At 37.5% G+C, this 22,740-nt stretch overlaps 1 protein-coding gene across 1 annotated transcript; it reads right to left on the minus strand.

The window, feature by feature from the left end:
• Positions 1-242: 242 nt before the first annotated feature.
• On the minus strand, positions 243-6,974 carry LOC104219843 (uncharacterized). The gene is made up of 14 exons (XM_009770593.2): positions 6,599-6,974; positions 5,431-5,558; positions 4,950-5,126; positions 4,780-4,848; positions 4,628-4,684; positions 3,458-3,511; positions 3,291-3,353; positions 2,918-2,980; positions 2,284-2,448; positions 2,011-2,166; positions 1,211-1,291; positions 1,039-1,100; positions 786-921; positions 243-587 (listed from the first exon to the last, which is right to left on the minus strand). The coding sequence occupies exons 1-13, from the start codon at positions 6,774-6,776 to the stop codon at positions 807-809; spliced, it is 1,368 nt and encodes a 455-aa protein (XP_009768895.1). The 5' UTR covers positions 6,777-6,974; the 3' UTR covers positions 243-587; positions 786-806.
• Between the last annotated feature and the right edge of the window lie 15,766 nt (positions 6,975-22,740).

Genomic DNA, 22,740 nt, shown 5'->3' on the forward strand with positions numbered 1-22,740 from the left:
CCCAATGCAAGCATCAATGGCTGATTCCACGGCTCGAACCCATGATCTATAGGCCATACGGAGACAACTTTTCCGTTGCTCCAAGCTCCCCTTCAATTATTTTAGCGGGTTGGCGGCATATTTTTTTGATATATAGCTAGTTTCACTTATTATAAGCAATTACTTGTAGTTATATTTTAAATGACTAGATACTGTCAGTGTGTAAAAATTAAACTCCATGGACAATTAATGTACTCAAGACATGGCCATGAGAAAGTCAATTACAAACTTGAGTACAAACCAGTGCTTGTTTTGCACCCTGCTTGAAACCTGATACAGTTTCATATACTCCTAAAAATACATCAAAAGATATACTTAGTATCACTTTAGTATAAATAACATAGTTTTCTACAGGAAAAATTAAACTTTCCAAAGCCAAAGCGTGATACACCAACACAAAAAATTTCAAACCTAAGTTTTTGTTGTATCACATTTTGGCTTTATACACATCACAAGAAAACCTAAGGCAAGAGCTTTAGAAACAAACAAAAAGAATTTGTAGACAGACTTAAAGCTCCAAATGCCCAGGGAGAACAAGGACAGCCAATCTGCCAAGGAGAAAACAATCCAGAGATCAGACGCCAAGCGGTAAAGGACAAGAAAAATAAACAAGAATGAAGCACACGTTGGCGATGAGAAACACATTTTATGCTCTCTTATCTAGAAACTGAAATTCATGGAGCGAAAGCACAATGTACATCAGTATATCACTATGAATCTTCAAAGCTTTTCTCAGAGAGTGCTACCTGCGGACTATATAGCGTGCCTTAGTTTTGATGAACAAAGTCAACTTCTGTTGCACTCTTGTCCGGATGCCCCCTCTTGGCCTTACGACGTGAATGATGTGAATTACCAGTGCGATCGGATTCCTTTGCCTTTGTGCTGCAACATACAATTCAAGAAAGAGAAATTTGAGCCTCATGGAGTGAAATAAGTTCATGAAATAATTTTAATATAATCTCTACTTAAGAAAATGAGGAACAGAGTAGATGTACTAACCAGAAGATGGAAGACAAAAGTTTGAACAGAACTATAATGGGCAAAGCCAACAATGCCGACGCCTACAGCACATAAAAAATCAACCAATTTTACAAGTTATCAGATATTAAATTGGAGGAAAAGGCGGAGACATGAATGGATGTGCAATAGAAGTATGCAAACAGATATATACCGCAAACCAAACCAGCTCCTCTGTCGCAAGAGATCTTGTAACGTCATGCTTCTCCAGTGTTTCTTTGACTGTGCCTTGCAGCTTCAAAGGATATCAAACAGAGTTTACAATTGGTGGATCAAAAGCCTAATATAATACTCCCTCGGTCCCAATTTATGTCACCATGCAGATTTTGAGAACTTCTTAATTTTGACCGTGAATTTGGTTATAGAATTTTAAAGTTTTTAAAAAAAAAATAAAATTAATATATTTGAAAATTATATAAAAAGTACTATAAGCCATAGTAATTAACCATTCAAAATATATTATCTAAAAGACATTAAAAATTTGCTATCAAAGAAAAACTCAGTTGACTCTCAAAATGCGTACACCTGCCGCATAAATTGGGACGGACGGAGTAGTAATATAGGATATATATGTGCATGAATCAAAATAAGGGCATTTACTACTTCAACCAGAGTATTTGAATTGTAAAAATCAGAAGCCAGAAATGTAACCTACTTATTGCTTCTGACAGTAAGTCCAGAAGCATTGAACATGTAATGACCTCGGCCAAGAATAGGAACTTAATGTTGCCAAATCCAATGAGTTAATGTTGATGTTAAAAAGCCAAAGAAAGAAATACGGGTAATATTTCTCAAGGTAGAAAATGATGACATTCTTAAACTACAGGAATATCCAAACATCATGCATAAGTTATCGAGGTGGTAGTAGAAATGTGGAATCTAAAGAGGAGAAGAGAAGATACATCTGCATGAGATCATATTTCAGGGATTAATATCTCGTTAACTTTCTCATACCTGATCATGGTATGTCGTTGCAGACTTAAGGAACTTCCCATAATGATGAACCGCCACCTCTGTGTACGGCTTGACAGCAACACGAACTTTTTCAACATGTGGTTTTGCAGCAGTGGCGACGTCATCAATGTACGGCTTGCTGAATTTCTTAATTTCCTGTCAGAAAATCATTCTTTGTTCAGGGATGGCAGACTTAGAAGGTAAGGCTACGACTCTATAAGTGCATGACAAGATCGGGAAAGAAATATTCTTAAGCAGACTGGGAAACGCTACCTGAACATGAGGAGTTGCTAGTTCTTGAACCTTGACGATATGTGGAGTTATGGCGCCTTTAGATGTCTCGTAAATTTCAAGAGCTCTTGTAGTTAGCAATTCTATATGTGGCTCGGCGGTAGTGGAAATCACCACCCACTTCTCCTTCGCAGCTGGTATCCATTGCTTCAAACAGTAGATTAGATTTGTATAATTACTTGTTCGGTACACACAAGGCTTCTCAAATCAATCTAGTTTGAATTTCGAGAGAATTTCTTCAATTTGAATAAGAAGTTAAGCAACAATATCTGCAAATACTCACATCCTCACTCACTGTAGTTGAATTCACTATATAATATTGTATGTAATGATATAAATATAACAACTATGCCTCAATCCCAAACAAGTAGAGGTCGGCTATATGAATCCTCACTATTAAGCTCATCATTGGCCAATATTATTAAAAAAAAAGGTACTAGAAGCTCTCTATATAATGATAACAAATAAAAGCTTAGAACTACGACGACAACGTAAAATAAAGAATACACAACTTCTTTGCAAGACTATGGAAATATTGAAACTACCAAGTGAATGAGACAACCTTATATATAGGAAAGAAAGATGTTCAACATTAATGATGCAAAGCTTGGCTTACTGTTTTGATTGTTTCCACATGTGGTGCAGCCCATGTTTCAGCTTGGGCCTTCTTTTCAGTAGCCTGAAAAAGCACATAACAGAGATAAGCAGGTTAAACCGGTCACGTGGACACGCATCCATTAATAACAGTATAATGCAGCCTCAGGGGCGGAACTAGAAGCCTGGCTACAGGTTCGGCCGAACCCAGTAGCTTTTGCTCAAACAGTATATTTATGCTAAGAAATTCATTAAACATGTACAAGTATTCAATTTAGAAGCCAGATATTAGCACTTTGAATCATCGTTCTAAAATCCATAACCCATAAAATTGAAATCCTGACTCCGCCATTGCGTAGCCTACTGGGATATTGAACAGCCAAAAAACAATGTACCTTCTGAATCACTATGTCCATAGCAGGTTTTCCGTGCTCTATCCAGTGCTTCTCCAAAATAGACTGCAGTTGACAAAAAAATCAAAAATCAGCATAGAATCATGTTACTTGTGATTGTTGCTCCAACTTTGGAAGTTCTAAAATAAGATAATTGTTTATCCAAATACCTGGAAATGGATCAAACTAACAGCAAGCCAAGGTGGAAGCCATGCACCATGCACCTGAATTCAGAAAAGAAAAGAACATATTACCAGGCATGTAGGATGATTCACCAAAATCTAACTACGGCAAGGAGCATAATCTGCCCAAAGGAACATTTGTTTCTTTTATTTGGGTTACAACAGAAATAGCTTGGGGGGAAGCATAACCTGGCTTCACATAGTCAAATTCTTAGAAGCAGCAATGGATCAACTAAATCCTTGTGGATTATTACCACCCAAATATACAACCTAAACAAAATTACCGCTGACAAAAGCTCCATGAACAAACCTACCCAAAAGGAACACCAAATTAACAACTATAAGAACCATCGTTGCTTCTCTTAAAATCTCACTACTTAATTTTTTAACGATCCTTAAAATTGTTGGACATAATTAAGTGTACTCTCTGTTTCTCTCTGCAAGATTAAATTTTTGAATGAGGTGGTCACCCATTTCAATATAGTATCAGAGCAGGTAGAGGTCCTGAGTTAATGTCTCATCACCACGGTTCGGCCAAAATATTTCCACATGATTCACTCGTGAAAAAGAATCAAGCTCGCACATGAGGAGGCGTGGTGAGAACATCATTAAGTAACTAGAAAGCGTGCTCTCTTTGACAACTTAGACATTTATATGAAGTGGTTAAAAGTTCAACAAAAATCCCTGGCCAGTCCAATACTTGGAAGCAGTCTCTTTTAAATCAATATCAATAAAAAGAAGGTTCTAAGGCAAGTGAAATTGAAAGCAGTCTCTTTTAAAGAGAGTTAGAAAAGTCAATCCAGTTTTTTCCATGCTGCTGATATCACCACCAACAGCACCATAATTTATTTCGAAACATATGTGATACCACCAGCACACAGATATCCCCAGTTTTACTGTGATTGGACTTTTAAAGACTAGCTAAACTATAAAATCAACATGTCGAAGCAGAAAATAACAGGTAGCAATCAAACGGTACCAGTTTGAAATTTTTACATGGATCACAAGATTTCTAGTCCAACTGGGAGATCGAATAAAGCATCTATCAAAATATAAGCAGTCCAACCCAAAATAGGCATGAAATTATGGCCTCTTGGGAAGAGGAATGTATTTCCTGCATGCAGCTTAAGCAATCAAACATACACCAAGTAATTATACCTCTCCAAGCTGCTGAGTTTTTGACGTGGCTTCAGATCTGGCTCTAATCATTTCCTCCTGAAAGAAGAGTAAAAAACAGGAGATGCATTAGAAATTGTATCCTACGATACAAATTTCAAAAGTTTGGAGTTGCGCTTTTATCAAGACCATGCCTCAGCAATTTGAAGAGCCCGTTCAGTTTTTCTCAGTTTTGCCTTCTGCTCATCAACAGTCTTTTGAAGCTGCATAAATTCAAAAGAATGTGAATGACATTATATGATTAGGCTAGATACTGCAGGTACCAAGACAAAAACCTAAAATGCAGTTTCAGACAAGAGGTTACCTTCTCAACTTTTGAAATCAATTCAGTTACTCTCTTCTCTGCTTCATTTATTTGGGCTCCCAACTCCTTATTCTTCATATCAACTTCTGTTTTCAGTTTATTGACTTGATTTTCTAGTTGATCAACTCGTGCATGAGCCTTTCTAACTTGCTCCTCGGCATCTAATGTACCTTTTTGCTGAGAAAACAAAAGATATAAGGGGCAAGTTACACATTTGGCCGGTCGGCCAAATATAATTACATCCGCTAGTCAAATACACAAAAAATATGCACTGATTATATACAATATATGTATATTATACATTAAAATACAAAAATAATATAAATTTACTGGCTATTATTTTTTAGAGCGGTATACTGTGTAGTTTTCCCAAGAAAAAAACTATGAGTATAGGTGTTATAGAAGCATTATTCAGACATTTTAGCAATCATAGAATTGCAGATAAAAGCCAATACTAGTATGAGGAAGTTTGTTGGCTCACTTGGAGAGAAGCAATCTCGGCTAGCAATGAAGCAATACTCTCTGATTTCTCTTTAATCATATTCTCCTTGTCAGCAATGACTTCATCCTTCTGCTTCAGTTCCATGGCCGTCTCCTCCACGTTTGATTCTTCAAAAGGAAAAACATTTTAGAGGACACGCAATTGACAATATAGCTCTGCTATCTTATAAGAACGTAAAGATATCTCTTTAGTTAGCTCTTTCTTTGTACCAAACTAATTAGCTCTAACATACAGCATTCAGTTTTGACTTCGTAGTAGCCATTATTTCAACCACTTAGAATAATATATATAATTTAACAAAATTACTTACATTTCTTAGTCCTGTAATCTTGCATCGCCGACCGAAAATCTACTCTACTATCAAATTTAGCTCATCTAAACTAACCCAAAATCTGAACGGGAGCCTTGGAGCAACGGTAAAGTTATCTCTGTATGACCTATAGGTCACGGATTCGAGTCGTGGAAGTAGTCACTAATGCTTGCATTTGGGTAGGCTGTCTATATTACACTTCGGGCCTTGCGTGAACGCGGGATGGCTTGTGCACCAGGCTGCCCTTTCTTTCTTTCCTTTCGTAACTAACCCAAAATCTATTCTCTTCAATTCTAGCTCATCATTAACTCAATTCCATAAAGACGAGAACTTTAACCAGTCAACCAAATTAAATCATCACATTAACATTTCAAAGAGTTCCTTGCATTACCAGATATGAAAATTAAGGCTAACTTCCTATGACTGGAAAAGAATTTCCTTTCATGAAACTATATTCACTATTTGTTTACCTTGAACTATGGCAAATTCCACTACTTATGAACACAGGTCATTTTCTTTTACAATTACCACAGTTCTTAATATATACCACTTATTTTACCAACTCATGGATATCATCATCAATCTTTATTAGTAGTAAAAAAATACAACCAGAACTTTATCATCCTATTATGTCCTCCATATTAAACAGTTATCTAAGAAAACAATGGAAAATGTTTTAGAAAATGATCCTCCAATATTTTCCAATGCACCTTAAAAGCTAGACTTTTGATCAACTAATCCACACATAAATTCAAGAAACACAATTTCCAAAACACCCACAAGGAATAAAAAACTTAAACTAAACATTAAAAAAAGGGATTTTTATTCAAAACTAACCCAAAGATTGGATCTTGGACTTAAGATGGTCCAATTCTTGAGAAGTAGAATCATGGGATTGAACATTTTCCACTTCATCATTATTCAAAGATAATTCAGCTTCAGCTTTGATCTGTGTAAATATGAGTGTAATAAAAACAAAGAGAGTGAATAATATGACTCGCAATGATAATGCCATGATGAGGAACTCACAACATAAGAAAACTTAAGGATCAGGTTATGATCAAGAAAGGAGCTTTTTTATGGGGTTTTAAGACAATATATTTTAAAAACAAACAGTAAACTTTTTTGGGTAGCTAAAAGCAAATCTTGTTCGGACCTTCCAAGAAGGGAATCTTACAAAGGTTAAAATAAGGAAACAATTTTGGTCTGCTCTGGTGACAAAATAAATAGAAAATGTCACTTGTATAGACTCACTAAGCATTTGGACATAAAAATGGTAATATTTGGAGTTACGTCGAGAAATACTATTTAGAATTTAAAATTATATTTGGACATGCATTTTACTTAAAAAAATATTACAATTTTATGAGTGAAAAAAAAAATCAAAAAATTTGAAAAAGTGGTTAAAACTACTTTTTATTTTTTCAAAAAATTTATTTTCAAAAACTTATAAAATTTCATGGACAAACACGTTTTGAAATAAATTTTTGAAAAAATTATATAAGGACAAACGGTAGTACTTTGAATATGTTGTTCAGCAATTTTGATCATTTAAATTTAACAAGTTCTGATTGTTAGATTTAAAGAGAATTATAAAAATATATAAAGATTTAACTACAAATACAATAGCCAATAATTACATTATACAAGCACCTAAAAGAACAAATGTGAATTTCGGTCTTTAATGTTCCCGTTAAATATAACAATCCAAGTTTGTTAACTATTTGACCGAGACCGAAGGTGCACACTTTTAGCATACTTAGAGGACCAAAACAGTTTAGATATATAATTAAGGGACTATATTAAACTTATTTCAAATTATTTTTGTCATTTTTTCGTAGTATTAATATGGGGTTGTTTGGGTAGTTGGGGTTTAGTTCTCTCGACGTGTTTGCCTGTCTGGTCATGCTGGAATTTGATGACCCTTTGAAATGTTGATAACGTCAAAATTGAACTACAGTGCAAGTAGCCAAGCGTAACGTACAATTTGAGCAAATTTAGCATGTCAGCTCGGCGAAAAACACAAGTAGACAGTATTTAAGAAAATTTAACAGAATCATGGCAGTAGTAAGTAATTAACAAAATGGCATCTAAGTAATTAACAAAATGACACCTAATTAATGTCATTCCTTAAGAGAAACCTAACCGTTTTTGCTTATTTGGAGGGACTAAGTTATTATTAATTCGTAGCATTTATCTTTCCTTTCTGCTATTTAAACTCTCTTATTTTCCTTAGTTTATTCTTCTTACACCGGTATAACTTATATATTATTCTTACAAATGATGAAATTGTCATATTATAGATATATTAAATGTATATTTTGCTGAAAAAATGAAACTGTCCAACGTAAAAATAAAATATTGTAAAGAAAGTACCAGAAATCCCCTTTGTATAAATATACTTTTAAGGTATAATTTCATCATAAAACATACTCAATTGTGTGTATTTAACATCGTCTAAATAAGGTATGTTTTTAATTGAAATGTTGTTATGTAATATTTTTGGTATATTATAGGTATGAAGTATATATAAATGTTTATATTTAACATCTCATATTTTAAAACGGACATGTTAATATTTAGAAAAATCTGCCATACCGATGAACAATGATAATATATCAAAAAGAAATTTCATACTTGAACACTTGGTCGTGTAACAAGTGATGAGGAGAAAGAAATATTTGGTTTAATTGATGAGTGATGGGAAGAACTTCTACTAAAATAAGAAAAGACATGAAACTTCTCCTTAGGAGGTAAGAAAAATCTATTATTTATTATGAGAGAGAAAGAGAAATAATATATCAAGAAGTTAAAATAATCCAACTATGATAACATTAATATAATTACTACTCCCTTCGGTCCAAAATAAGTGATTTTTGGTTGTTTTCACACATATTAAGAAACTCACATTTTAACATTAATTAGCAATTAAATTGACCATATTAACCTTTACTATCTCTTCATATAAACACTCCTAACATATACTCCAATATTAATTACTCAAAGGGCAATGTAGGAAAAAAATAATTAATTCATTCTTGAAATATGGAATCACTTATTTTGGACCACAAGAAAAAAGCCAAAAAAATCACTATTTTGGACCGGAGGGAGTATTTTATAAGAGCCCTACAAAGTAAAAATTCCTTATTCGGATTTTTTTTCATAAACATGTTTGTTCATGAATTTTTGTAAGTTTTTGAAGATTTTTCGAAAATTGTAAATTTTTTGGAACCCCCCCCCCCCCAACCAACACATAAAAAAGGCTGCAATATTTTTTTTAAATAAAATACATGTCCAAAAATAATTTCAAATTTTAAATACTATTTTTCTATTTAGCTCAAAATACTACTTTATTTTTCAAAAACTATAATTCTTTTGTCCAAACGCCTACTTAAGAAGATGCTTACATTTTCTACCAACTTTTGTTTTACCTAATTCTTATATACTAGTGTCTCAGTATTATGATTGTATTTGATTTGACACCAAATTTAAATATTACTTCTTCCGTCACTTTTATGTGAAAATATTTAATTTGATGCGGAGTTTAACAAACAAAAGAATTTTTTTTAATGATAAGGTAATTAACATATGTGAAGTAGAGAAGTGCTAAAACTGTCCTTAGCACCAACAACTAAATGTGAAATACTAAGGACCCGCTTGGCCAATCGTAGATTTTGTCAAAATAAATTTAGGTTTTATTTGGCAAACACATGTTTGGTCATAGATTTTGTTTACATTTTGGCAAAATCTCAAATCTCAAAACCAGCTCAATAGACCCGTTTGGCCATAGATTTTGTTTACAAATAGCTGGTTTTGGGCCTAAATATCACTATTATTTTTTTTAAAATTGCCCCAAACTTTTTATATTTTATAAAAGAGCCCTCCATTTATTATTTTGTAATAATGTTGTTTCGTCTTCTCGGTCATCTTATAGTGTATCATGTAGTTCATTATAAAAATGATAATTTTGTACCAAATTTATTTATGTCCAGGATTATGGTTCGATAATATAATGAATGTTATTGATAGTGGTACTATTGGATATAAGTCATGTTTCATGTTTTCCAAAAAACATTTTGGAAAATATATTTTGAAATCTGATGTCCAAACACATTTTCATTTTTAAACTAAACTTCACCCAAATCAGATTTTTCAAAACAAATTTGGGAATTATGGCCAAATGCTACCTAAGAATTCCATGTGTCCCTTCATGTTTCTCTATCCTAATGAAAAAGATTTTTGTATAAAATATGGTCGCAACAAGTCAAGTAAGGCCACAATCTAAATGTTAAAACTAAATAGTTTTTAAATATAAAAGGGGGAGAGCTTTTTCCATAGATTAAAAGGAATTTATATAATATCCACAAAATGAGACGATTAGTAATTTGACTCTTTAATTTTTGTATAAGATTAGTGGTTCGTATAGGCACTATATGTTACAATAGCTTGAAAAAGTAGTTTAATTAATAAAATGTCACATTAAAGTTTAAAAGTCGAAAGTTAAATAAATTTAAATTTATAAAGAATAATAGCTAGCTAATAATACAAATATTCCCGATCTGTATCTTTCATTTAATAAATTGAGATTAATTGTGCAATAATTTACACTACAAGAAACACGTGTTACCGACAAAACTTTATAAATAACCCGTTTTTTAAATCTTTAAATTGAATGCTTATATATTATTTGTACTTTTATCGTGTTATATAAAGTATTAACACATTTAGTTTTCGGATGGCGTTCAAGAATTATTCAGCTAACTTTGAAGTTGGCATACTGATAGACAGAGGCTGATCCAAGATTTAAATTTTATGGGTTTAATTTTTAAAGTTTTTAGCATTGAACCCATTATTTTTGTCACGACCCAAATTCCATTAAGGGTCGTGATGGCGCCGGACACCGCTGTCAGGCAAGCCAACCAAAATACTTAATCAAATTCTCATTTTAATAATTTTGAAAACTATGATTTTCCTTCAATTTCACTAGTAAAAGATAATCATTTCAAATCAAATATGAATATTAAGAAGTTAATACAAGATATCTCATAATCATCCCAGAACCCGATGTCACCAGTGCATGAGCATTTACTAGGGAATGAAATAAAATACAGTAACTATCCGGAATACAAGGTGGATAGAAATGAAAACACCGTAAAATACTCCGAAGGGGACTCTGCTGGCTGCGAGTCGTCGCACCTCACCTAAGTCTCCGTATCAACTATGCCGCTATGCCACTAAGCCACTAGCCACATATGAACATGTGCAACAAAAATGCACAGCAAGTGTAATATGAGTACGAAAACAACGTGTACCCAATGAGTATTTCATCTAATCTCGAAGAAGTAGAGACAAGAGGTTGACTTCGACACTTACTAGTGGTCCCATGATAATATAGTAAAAATGTAAGGAGATCAGGGAATTTTATAAAACAACAATTATAATTCATAAAGTCAGATAGCACGTAAACAACTTCCCAAATAATAATGGATTTCCAAAGATTTAATTTTCGTTATCATTATCAATTTATCTTCGGCTAGGAAAAGCAAATGTCAACATTTATAAATCTCAAGCAGCGATACAAGCATGCACATATCATGTCGAGGTCGTACGACCCGATCCAATATAAATGTAAAATGTGCACTGCCGAGGGTCGAACGGCGCGAACCATAGATGCATCTATTACCTCGCTCGCGAATCATACATGCGATGCGGTCAACATAAATAAACAAACACCCTGCTCGCGAATCATACATATGACGCATGTACACATAGAAATACATACTCAAACAGCAAATTAAGAATTTATCGGGGAACGTTTATCCAAATAAAAGCCAATTTTCTTTTAACGATTTAAGAAAATGAAGTTTAATCCCTGTTTAGTCCCTTTTAGAAATTTATTTACCAATTCGATAAGATTTATGCAATTCAACTGCCAACAAGATTACAGATATTTCAAGTATAGCATGTTTTTGGGTCCTAGACTACCCGGACTTACACATAATAGTAGCTACGCACGGACTCTCGTCACCTCGTGCGTACGTAGCCCCCACAAATAGGAGCACATAACCAATTATTTCACCTAGGTGGACAATTCCCTCTTACAAGGTTAGAAAGGAGACTCACCTCGCTCCGAAGCCTATATTCCGATTCAAGAACGCGCTCAAACCTCCAATTTGGAGTCGAACGATCCAAAACTATTCAAATAGGGTAAGACCTAGTCAATACATGCTCAAAAGTTCATATTCTAGTTATTAAACCAATTTTCCAACCCTAAATGCAAGGTTCCTAAAATTCATCTCCGGGCCCACGTGCCCGGATTCCAGAAATTTTTGAAGAAAATTGTTAATCATAACCCAAGGATCAAGAATATATGATTTTTACTCCATTCCCTAACAAATTTCGTAGTTAAATCTTGTTTTTACCAAATTCTAGGTTTTTCATCTACAACCCTTGATTTTCTCTAGTTTTTACATGTTAATCTAACCATAATCCATGTATTTAACTTATGATGTGTAGAAATTACTTACCTCTTTGATGATGATGGAATCCCTTCTCAAATAATCTCAAAATCGCCTAATGCCAAGTGGGAAATGAAGGAAATGGGCTAAGTATCGGGATAAAAAATCCCTGAGTTCCAGTCGCAGATTGCGACATCCGGCTCGCATATGCGATGTCGCAATTGCGACAATTGCATCGCAAATACGAAGCCTAGCCTACCCTGCCCTGGTCGCATTTGCGACAATATTCTTCGCAAATGCAAAGGTGACAGCCTCGCAAAATCGATCCTTCGTTCGCAAATGCGAACTTTCCCCTAGAAGCCCAGGCTCGCAAATGCGAGGTCGCATTTGCGACCAATGCATCACAATTGCGATCATACCAGTACCAGCAATCCTATTTCTTAGCAAATCACTCCGAAGCTATCCTAAATCTCACCCGAGCCCCCGGGGCTCCAAACCAAACACCCGCACAAGTGTAAAAGCATAAAACGGACTTGCTCGAAGCCTCAAATAACATCAAACAACGCTAAAACCATGAATCACACTCCAATTCAAGCTTAATAAACTTTATTTCAACTTCTACTTTTGATGTTTAAACTCATCAAATCACGTCCGATTGACCTAAAATTTTGCACACAAGTCATATTTGACATTACGGACCTACTCCAACTTTAGGAATTGGATTCCGACCCCGATATCAAAAAGTCCGCTTCCGGTCAAACTTCTCAAAAACTTTCAAATTTCTATCTTTAGCCAAATGACTCCAAAATGACCTACGAACCTCCGAATTCACTTCCGATCGTGCTCCCAATACCAGAATCACTATATGGAGCTATTCCCAGACTTGGAATCTCAAACGGACATTGATAACCCTGAAATGCACTTCAATCCAAACTTATGAGATTCTTCCAAAAATGCTAACTTCCACAATAGGCGCTGAAACGTTCCCGGGTCTTCCAAAACCCATTCCGAACATACGCCCAAGTCCGAAATCATCATACGAACCTGCTAAAACCTTCGAATCCCGATTACGAGGTCGTTTACTCAAAAAATCCAACCTTAGTCCATTCTTTCAACTAAAGCTTTCGAAATTAGAATTTTCTTTCCAAATCAACTCCGAACTTCCCGGAATTCAATTCCGACCATGCACACAAGTCATTATACCTGAAATGAAGCTGCTCATGGCCTCAAACTACTGAACGACGCGCTAGAGTTAAAAACGACCGATCGGGTCGTTACATTCTCTCCCACTTAAATATACGTTCGTCCTCGAACTGGCTAAGAATTGTGCTAGAGTTGCCCGAAATCACTGTTTAACACCTCGAGCACTTACCCTTGCTACCACAACTCAGCTGGGCACCTTAGCTCGATCAATCTGAAGATACCCCTTTTCACTTAGGTAAATAAGCCTTAGATCCTACATCCGGAATTCTCTGGCAGGCCTGTTCCAACATACGCTTACCGAATCAATAACTACACGTTGCACCAAAGCATGACTGCATACCTGGCTGAATTCACACCTTGCACCACTTTACTCGCAGGACCACAATAACATTCTTTGATCAATTTAGTCGAAATTCCATGAATTTGATGTTCCCATTGCACCTCATGACATACATAGTCTTGCTCTAACTCTTACAATACCGCCACAATGTAAGAGATGTGTAGAAATTCATAACTAACTGCCGAATCAACAATTCATTAGGTCTATACTCATGACAGGAACCATCACATCATTCTGAACCAAATAATGGTCTTCGCTCCTTAATATACTTCATATAATCAGATTGCAATGATCCTAAATCTACGATCTCGTCTCACCCAGTACGAACTGCTCAGGCAATAAGCCACCCCGAACATGATAAAAAAGTCTCATATGCTATCCCAATGTGCCAATAGGCTACCAATTCGAACATGATACATAAAGGAAACGAACACTGAAAAGGAAATCCAATTACCCCGCTCGCGAATCATACATGCGACGCGGTCAACATAATTGAACAGATACCTCGCTCGTAAATCATACATGCAACGCGTGCACATAGCTAATATGAGTTTTCCTCAGAAAAATAGGAAACAAAACACATAAAAATAGATATAGGGAACTGTACTCAACATCACACTGTTGCGGCGCGCAACCCGATCTAAAAACCATACCCATGGCGGCGTGCCACCTGATCCACACATAAAATTCACATAAGGAGTTAAACACCGAGCTAGATTGCTCATTACAACAAATACTGAATATCGGTCACAAGCACGCTAAGTGCATAATACCATCCCTAGGTAGACATATAGCGCTACAAGCTACGAACTCAAGCGCAACTGAGATGCGATATACTATCTGAATCTCAAGAGCCATTCCGCTCATATAACATCATCTCTATACGGAACCTCAACACATAAGAAATTCACCAAGCCGTCTCACAACTCACATGGTGCAATTTATCATTACATGAAATAGCTGACGACAAAATAACACCCCGACTACTCTTCCATAAGGAGCGTATTGCTTAAATAAACACATCTGGCCTGATATAGAGCCCATATTCACATTTAAATCCATCCACAGACCTCAAGCTGATTTTGATCGCACTGAACTAAGCTAATAACCTTTCAAAGGTCCATAATAACTCCCCTTTCCTCATAGCACACAAGAACAACCATCATAACCGGAGTAATCCTCCACAGTCCACAACCCAATAAACCGAGTGCCCTCCAGGCATCAATTCTCAATTTAACGTCATCACCACAATCTTCATACTTGGTTTAACTCTTCAATCAATCAAGTGACTATATGCCACACTTATATAACCTTCCTGTGGGGCAGGCTCCCACAACCTTCCGTAACGGATAACAGGTTTGTACATCCAAACCACTGGTCGCACTAACGCTGAAAAGCGATCAAGAATCCTTAACCAGGATGCAAATCTTTTTCCACAAAACACTGATCTCAGGTGATACTGAAGACAATACCAACTTACTTTAAACATCGAAACTCCTTTCCTGCTCACCTGAACTCGTGACATTCTTGCCAATACTAGACAGCAACCATGATCCTCACTTTGAATTCCATACCACTCACTGCACCCATCATGCCAATATAAGATAGGACACGATTTTCATCATAACTCCGGAAACGCTAACAGATCAACACTTCATCATATAAAACTTTTCACTTAACTCACTCTAGGAGAACCATAGCAATACACAGATGAATTCTCATAATCGTAGAATATGCAAATCCCTAAGTAGTGGTCTAAGCCACCATAGCCTTTCCGGGATCCGCCTACACATATCAGGCCGTTTAAGTAAAATACTTCTGAATACGTCAATTACAGCGGCCGACAAGCCTCACGTGTACCGTCACAAATCACTTGCTTAACTTGATCACGCTGAAAGAACTGATCACTGCCACCAATATGCCAATTCAACTATGGCTAACCAATCTATGTTCGTCCAGTTTACCTTTGATGGCCTTTGAAATAATAATAACACCATTCAACACATAGTACACTCCATCCGCACTCATCTCGAGTGATCCTGAATCACGAGATCATGCTGTCTTAAATCCCACAAACTGTTTCATACTTCCCTTGTGCGCACATCCGCATCCTCAACTGGTATGGCCATTCTAATAATCCCTCTAAGAAACCGAAGTCCTTTCTCATTTTCCTCCCAAATGTTGTACTGCAAGTAAAAACATCATAGAACATTCTGGGCCTCTCCTCATAAGCTACTACAAAAGCTTGATTCTTAACCGTACCTATAGGCTCGAAATCATTAGGCACCACACTATACACTTTTAGTCCACTAGGACAGTTGTTGAGAGCCACCCGCTCTGACTTGGCCCCGAATATAATCTACTCTATGAATCTTCTAGCACATGAATACCCTCTACGAAGCACCCGGCAGAATCACTTTCTTTGAAACCTGCATCTATACAAGGCACAAATCCCGAATCCTTTCCCAAGTCTAAATATGAGCCAATAAGGCCAACCATAGTACACCTTTAACAATCCCTTTGCTCAAATTACCACCTATGTTCTTTTTCCGTAGCTGAAATAACCCATAAATATGCTAATAACTAGAAACCGCGCAAGTAGTTAACCATGCAACCCAATCATAGGCGGTGGGACTCTCCCACAAAGCTTAAAGCCACTATTACACAACTCTAGAATTCACCAGGATTCTTTATCTCTTATTGACATAACCTTGCACAATCAATCGCCAAAATTCTCGTAATCTTTTTGTAAAACCCCCTTTTTATATTCTGAATCATCAACCACATTCGCACGACCGATCTCTTTGATGTATAACCAATAGAACTCTTCGCAGAAGCTTCGCCAACCACGCGACCGCTAACCTACTCACAGGGAATAACCCACCTGTGGAAATCACTTTCCAACATCTTCCAATGCTGCTGCACGAGGTACAATCACTACGACATCAATAACCCATCCTGAGTCCGAGCTTTCTCTCTAGCTGCACAAGTCCATTCAGCCTTCATGGACATCAATTAGATGTGCGGCAACATCCTTCCAGTTCAAAGTTATGTTGTATCCTTCTTCATTTCAAGCAGCTCCTTTCCGTTATATCAAATCTCCTGCCGCATAATAGCTCATGCTCTAAATTAAATTCGTAGGCCCCAATCACCAATCTCTAAAATTACCAAATCATTCCAAACTCTCCTCAAGGTGCGTGGTCATCGTACCACCAAGCCCATATGCAACTCCGCCACTCTCGGAACTCACCCCTTTAATCGACTACTAACTTTAAACCTCTCTGAAGATCATTTTTCTCGAGCCATCAGCATTAGAAACACCTATTCAATCCAGAACCACCGCACCCCGCGATATCTAACAGTCATTTCTCCAATATTATTTCACAATAGTTTACCCCAAAGGCGAATTGCAGAAGACCATAACACCGACGAACTTAACATATTCAATCACGGACGACGATACCACATCGTAGATGAAAATCCCGTCACGCTTGAAATCACAAAGTCTTGTTACTCCATCACTCCAAATCTGGACGTCCCTAGGCCAATTTTTTTTCCTCTGCCGGAAATGGAATATCAGATCTTTGAATCGTGCACTGAGTAGGCTTCATTTCAAATCATTCATCGCCCCAACACATAGGCAAGTATACTACCATCAAGTCATTACTATGCGATAACCAATCGTGAGCATCATAGCAACCTGTGCATAGCCTCTAAGCTCATAGAAGTACAACTACCGAGCCGAAACGACAGAAAAATCCTTCCGCGAGGCGACGACAATAGCCCAACCAACTATACCGAGAGAAACATCTATGACGACCAAGCCGTTCATCTTAAGAATTAATGCCCCTATCCCCTATTAATTGCTTTCTCAAATTTATTTCTGCTATTTTGATTTGTCGGGATGTTCGCTTTTGAGTTTCGGGGAGTTTTGGGACACTTAGTCCCAGAATGAGAGCTTAAGTGTTGGAAAGTTGACTGTAGTCAGAATAGTATGAAGACGGCCTCAGAATGGAAATCCTATAGTTTCGTTAGCTCCGTTGGGTGATTTCAGGCTTAAGGACGTGATCGGATTGTGTTTTGGAGGTCCGTAGCTAATTTAAGCTTGAAATGGCGAGAGTCGAATTTTTGAAGTTTCCGGTCCGATAGTGAGATTTTGATCTAAGGGTCGGAATGGAATTCCAAAAATTGGAGTAGCTCCGTAGTGTTGAATGTGACGTGCTTGCAAAATTTCAGGTCATTCGGACAAGATTTAATAGACTTTTTGATCGAAAGCATAAGTTAAGAGTTCTCAGAATTCTTAGGCTTGGATCCTATGTTAAATTGGCGATTTGATGTTGTTATGAGCGTTCCGAAGTTTTGAACAAGTTTGAATGATGTCATGGGATGTGTTGGTACAATTGGTTTGAAGTCACGAGGACTCGAGTGAGTTTCGGGTAGGTTCTAGGATGTTTTAGGCCGAAAATCATAGCTGTTGCAGATCCAGAAGAGATGTAGGCCTCGGAACCCACCAGTGCGGTCCGCACAAAATCCAGTGCATCCGCAGTGGGGGCTGTGCGGCCGCACAAAATGTAGTGCGGTCCGCGGTGAGGAAAATTTCACGGGTCCTACTTCGGAAGCTCATATCTTTTGATCTACAAGGAATATTGGGATGATTCAAAAACAAAAATTGTAGCCCTTCGTGTCTAGTTTCCAGAAAGGTAAATAAATCACAATTTGTACATTTGTAGAGAAAGTTATGGCAAAATACTAAAGCCTGTCACTGCAGTCAAACCCTGTGCGGACAACAGTCGTTTTTGTGCGTATCGCACTGGTTTTGTGCAACACTCATTTTTGTGCGGTCCACAGTGGTGGAAATCCGGGGGGGTGCTCTATAAATACGAGATTTTGGGTTTTATTTCATATTTTGACCTAGAGAGCTCGGATTTTGGCGATTTTTCGAAGGTTTTTCAAGAAATTCATCGGGGTAAGTGATTCTAACTCAGATTTGGCTAGAGCACATGAAGCCATCATTGAATTCATCATTTAATTCGTGATTTGGGATGGAATTTGGGAAGAAAACTTGTGAAATCTTTCAAAAATGTAAAATGATGATTTGAAGGACCAAATGGTATCAAAATTGGATAATTTTGGTATGGTTAGACTCGTGAGGGTATGAGGATTCTGAAAATGTAAATTTTACCCGATTCCGAGATGTGGGTCCGAGGGGCATTTTGGTCATTTTACATAATTTTGCGTATTAGCTTCGAATTTAATTGTAGAATCAGTTACTTGAAGTATTATTTACATTATGTAATTGAATTGAATAGATTTAGGCCATTTGGAGTCAAGTACTCATGGCAAAGACGTGGTGTTGGGTTGATTTTGAGCCGACTCGAGGTAAGTGGCTTGTCTAACCTTGTGTGGGGGACCTTCCCCTTAGTATTGGTATATTTGATAATTGAAATGCCTTGTTCTTGAGGTGACGAGTGCATACTTGTACTAATTGTTGGAAATCCAGTTTTCTTTAAGTACTTACTAGTATGTTTCCTTTCCTGTTTCTATTACTTACACTATTAAGCCTGTTGTTAGCTTAGGAAAGCATGTCTAAATGACTTAATTGCTTCATTTGGTTTAACCTGCCTTACTTGAATTATGTGCATCATGTTAGGCTAGAATCACTTATTGCCTTAATATGAATTCTGTTATTTCTGTTTATCTTCCTGCTGCTGCTGTGTATGTATTTTGGGACTACGGATGTGGGATTTCGGTAGCTCCCCCTTGTCTGTTTACTTTGGGACTACGGGTTAGATTTCCATTAGATCCCCCTGCACATTTACTTTGGGACTACGGGTTAGATTCCCGGTAGATCCTCCTGCACATTTACTTTGGAACTACAGGTTAGATTCCCGGTAGATCCCCCTGCATAGTTATATGGAACTATGGGAATGCACCCGGTAGATTCCCCCAGTACTGAGTATTTACATTTGGGATTACGGATCGGGATTCTGGTAGATCCCCGCGTATTGATAGTTGGATTACGAGATGGGATCCCGGGAGATCCTTCGGACATATATATGATGGACTACGAGACAGTATCCCGGGAGATCCACTGGACAGTTGTAATTGGGACTACAGGACAGTATCCTGGAAGGTGCCCCAGTTGTTATCTCTGTGTTGAGCTGTATTTCTTTCCGTGGCTTGTTTTGTATCTGTTCTATTTGGTGTTGTTCTGTCAATTCTATGTTATTTCTTGCTGTTGTACTTATTTATACTATTTTATTCCACACTGTTAACCCTTATATTGTATTTAACCTCAGTAGGGCCCTGACCTTTCTCGTCACTACCCAACCGAGGTTAGGCTTGGCACTTACTGAGTACCGTTGTGGTGTACTCATGCCTCTTCTGTGCATGTTTTTCATGTGCAGATCTAGGTACTTCTACTCAGTCCTACCATCCTTGAGGGAGGCGGCTACTTAGAGACTTCAAGGTACATCTGCCCCGTCCGTAGATCGAGGAGTCTCTTTCTATTCCTGCCTTTTAGTATTTAGCCCTTCTGTACTTTCTGTTCTAATTAGACAAATTCCGGAGTTAGAGCTATGTAGTATTTCTTTTTTCTTAGCTTGTGATTCGTGGGTTTCCGGGTCTTGGATTTGGATATTGGTTATGATATTTATATATGGTGTATGCCGAGCAGCATATTTAAACATTATTACTACTTTATTTCTGTTTTAAATTGTTTACTTCCGCAAATTAGGCTTACCTAGTCATAGAGACTAGGTGCCGTCATGACGGTTCACGGAGGGCGAACCAGGGTTGTGACAAGTTGGTATCAAAGCTCTAGGTTCATAGGAGTCCTGGATCACAAACCGGTTTATTAGTGTCTCGCTGATCGGTACAGAGATGTCTATACTTATCTACGAAAGACTATGTAACCGTTAGGAAAATTTCCACTTCATTTGAATTCCTTGTCATGCGAGATTTTTGATATCATAATTCTAAACCTATATCTTCTATTCTCTCACCGATGGTGAGGACACACGTTACCCGAGATGATCAGGCACCCACGACCCCTACTACAGTCGTCAGAGGCCGGCGAGGTACCACCAGCAGTTCCAGCCGGAGTCCAGGCACTTGACACACCTGCTACTACTACAACTCCAGCTCTTTAGGAGACTCTGGCACAGTTTTGGAGCATATACACCACTCTGGCTCAAGAAGGGTTGTTTCCCCTTGATGCAGCTATATCTCAGGCCAAGGGAGGAGCATAGACTTCCACCACCCCCACTCCAGAGCAGCGAGTTCCCATTGCTCAAGTTCCCGGTGTCATGGCAACACAGCTTGTGGTCCCAGTTCAGCGAGTGGTGAGGACGTCTCACCGAGTAGAGGATAGGTAGGCCTAGGGGAGAAGGGGCAAATGAGGTCAGGAGAGAGAGTATAGGGAAGTAAGGAGACCTTGTAGATTGGAGAGACCCGCTGGTCCTTATTTTGGAGGAAGAGTACGACATGATAGAGGTTTTGTGGGTCAGCCAGCTGAGTTTGCATCTCAGATTTCACACAATGTTTCAGGTGTCCAAGGGTCTTGGAGTACCCGTACCGCACAGTTCCCACTGCCACGTCCTCTTAGAGCTTGTTTTGAGTGTGGCGACACATGCCATATGGTAAGGGATTGCCCCAAACTTGGGAGGGGTGCACCTCCACAGACTTCTCAGCCACAGTGTGCCCCGCAGAATTCTCAAGCTATGGTTACAGCTCCAGTTGGTACCCCACCTGCTCAGGAAGCTAGAGGTGGAGGTCAGGGAGGTGGAGGTCGCCCTAGAGGGGGAGGCCAGGCCAGATACTATGCCCTTCCTACCCGTACCGAGACTGTTGCCTCCGATTCTATCATCACAGGTATTATATTGGTTTGTCATAGAGATGCATTGGTTCTGTTTGATCCAGGCTCTACTTACTCTTATGTGTCTTCTTATTTTGCTCCGTATTTGGGTATACCTAGGGATTCTTTGAGTTCCTCTGTTTATGTTTAATGAAAGCAGATAACTCAACAACAGAAATGACCTCAGTGTGTCCGAACATGATAAGCATGTGGTTTCTAATATGTATCACAATTCAATAGCTCAAGTACGTAGAAATTTTATGGTTACAAGTAAGATCAGGTAATTATACAGTACCACAAAAATAACAGAGTCACAATTCACACGGTGCACGCCTACACGCCCGTCACCTAACTTGTGCGTCACCTCAACACCAATCACAAAGCACGTAATTCGGGGTTACACAAATTTTAGAAGTGTTACTTACGCAAGCCAAATGATGCTCCAAGAATGTCATCCCATGCATATTGACCTCCGAACGACTCAAAAATAGCCAAAAGTAACTTAAATATATCAAATAATACCAAAGGAAACAAACTCAATCGATAAAAGTCGAATCTTTAATCAAAGCCCAAAAATCATCCCAAAAGTCCAATTGGGGCCCGCTCCTCGGAACCCAAACTCATAAAATCCGATAACTCAAATCTGAATCTGAATCGACTCTCAAAACTCAAAAATTTATTTTATGAAACTTTAGGCTAAAACTCCCAATTTTCTCATTTGGAACCCTTAATCAAATGCCGAAAACGAAGATATATTCATGATATAAAATCAAAAATGAGTAGAGAACACTTACCCCTGTCCACGTGGTGAAAAATGCTTCAAGAATCGCCTCAATTCGAGCTCCATAGCTCCCAAAATATAAAAATGGTTGAAACCCACGAAATAAAGTACTTTATGTAAGCACGTGATTTTTGACCCTCCCCGAGAATTTTCACATTTTTTAGCATGAATAGGTGAAATTGGGTCTAGTATAGCTATTTTAACTATTTTTACTTTATTTTGTTGCAAAAAGAAAATTTCAAAAAATATATATAAAAATTTTAGTTTATGTATCTCTCATAAACTTGAAAAATACAAAAATTGTACTTTATTTTGGTACTTTATATAAATTCGAAAATTACA

The sequence above is a fragment of the Nicotiana sylvestris genome, chromosome 12, assembly GCF_000393655.2.
Source record: "Nicotiana sylvestris chromosome 12, ASM39365v2, whole genome shotgun sequence".
NCBI classification, from domain to species: Eukaryota; Viridiplantae; Streptophyta; class Magnoliopsida; order Solanales; family Solanaceae; genus Nicotiana; species Nicotiana sylvestris.

Excerpts from the sequence above, each read along its gene's own strand:
- LOC104219843 (XM_009770593.2), bottom strand. The coding sequence starts at position 6,776 with ATGGCATTATCATTGCGAGTCATATTATTCACTCTCTTTGTTTTTATT. Across the intron at positions 5,127-5,430 it reads CCGAGATTGCTTCTCTCCAA|CAAAAAGGTACATTAGATGC; the intron begins GTGAGCCAACAA and ends TTGTTTTCTCAG. Across the intron at positions 4,685-4,779 it reads GGGCTCTTCAAATTGCTGAG|GAGGAAATGATTAGAGCCAG; the intron begins GCATGGTCTTGA and ends CTCTTCTTTCAG.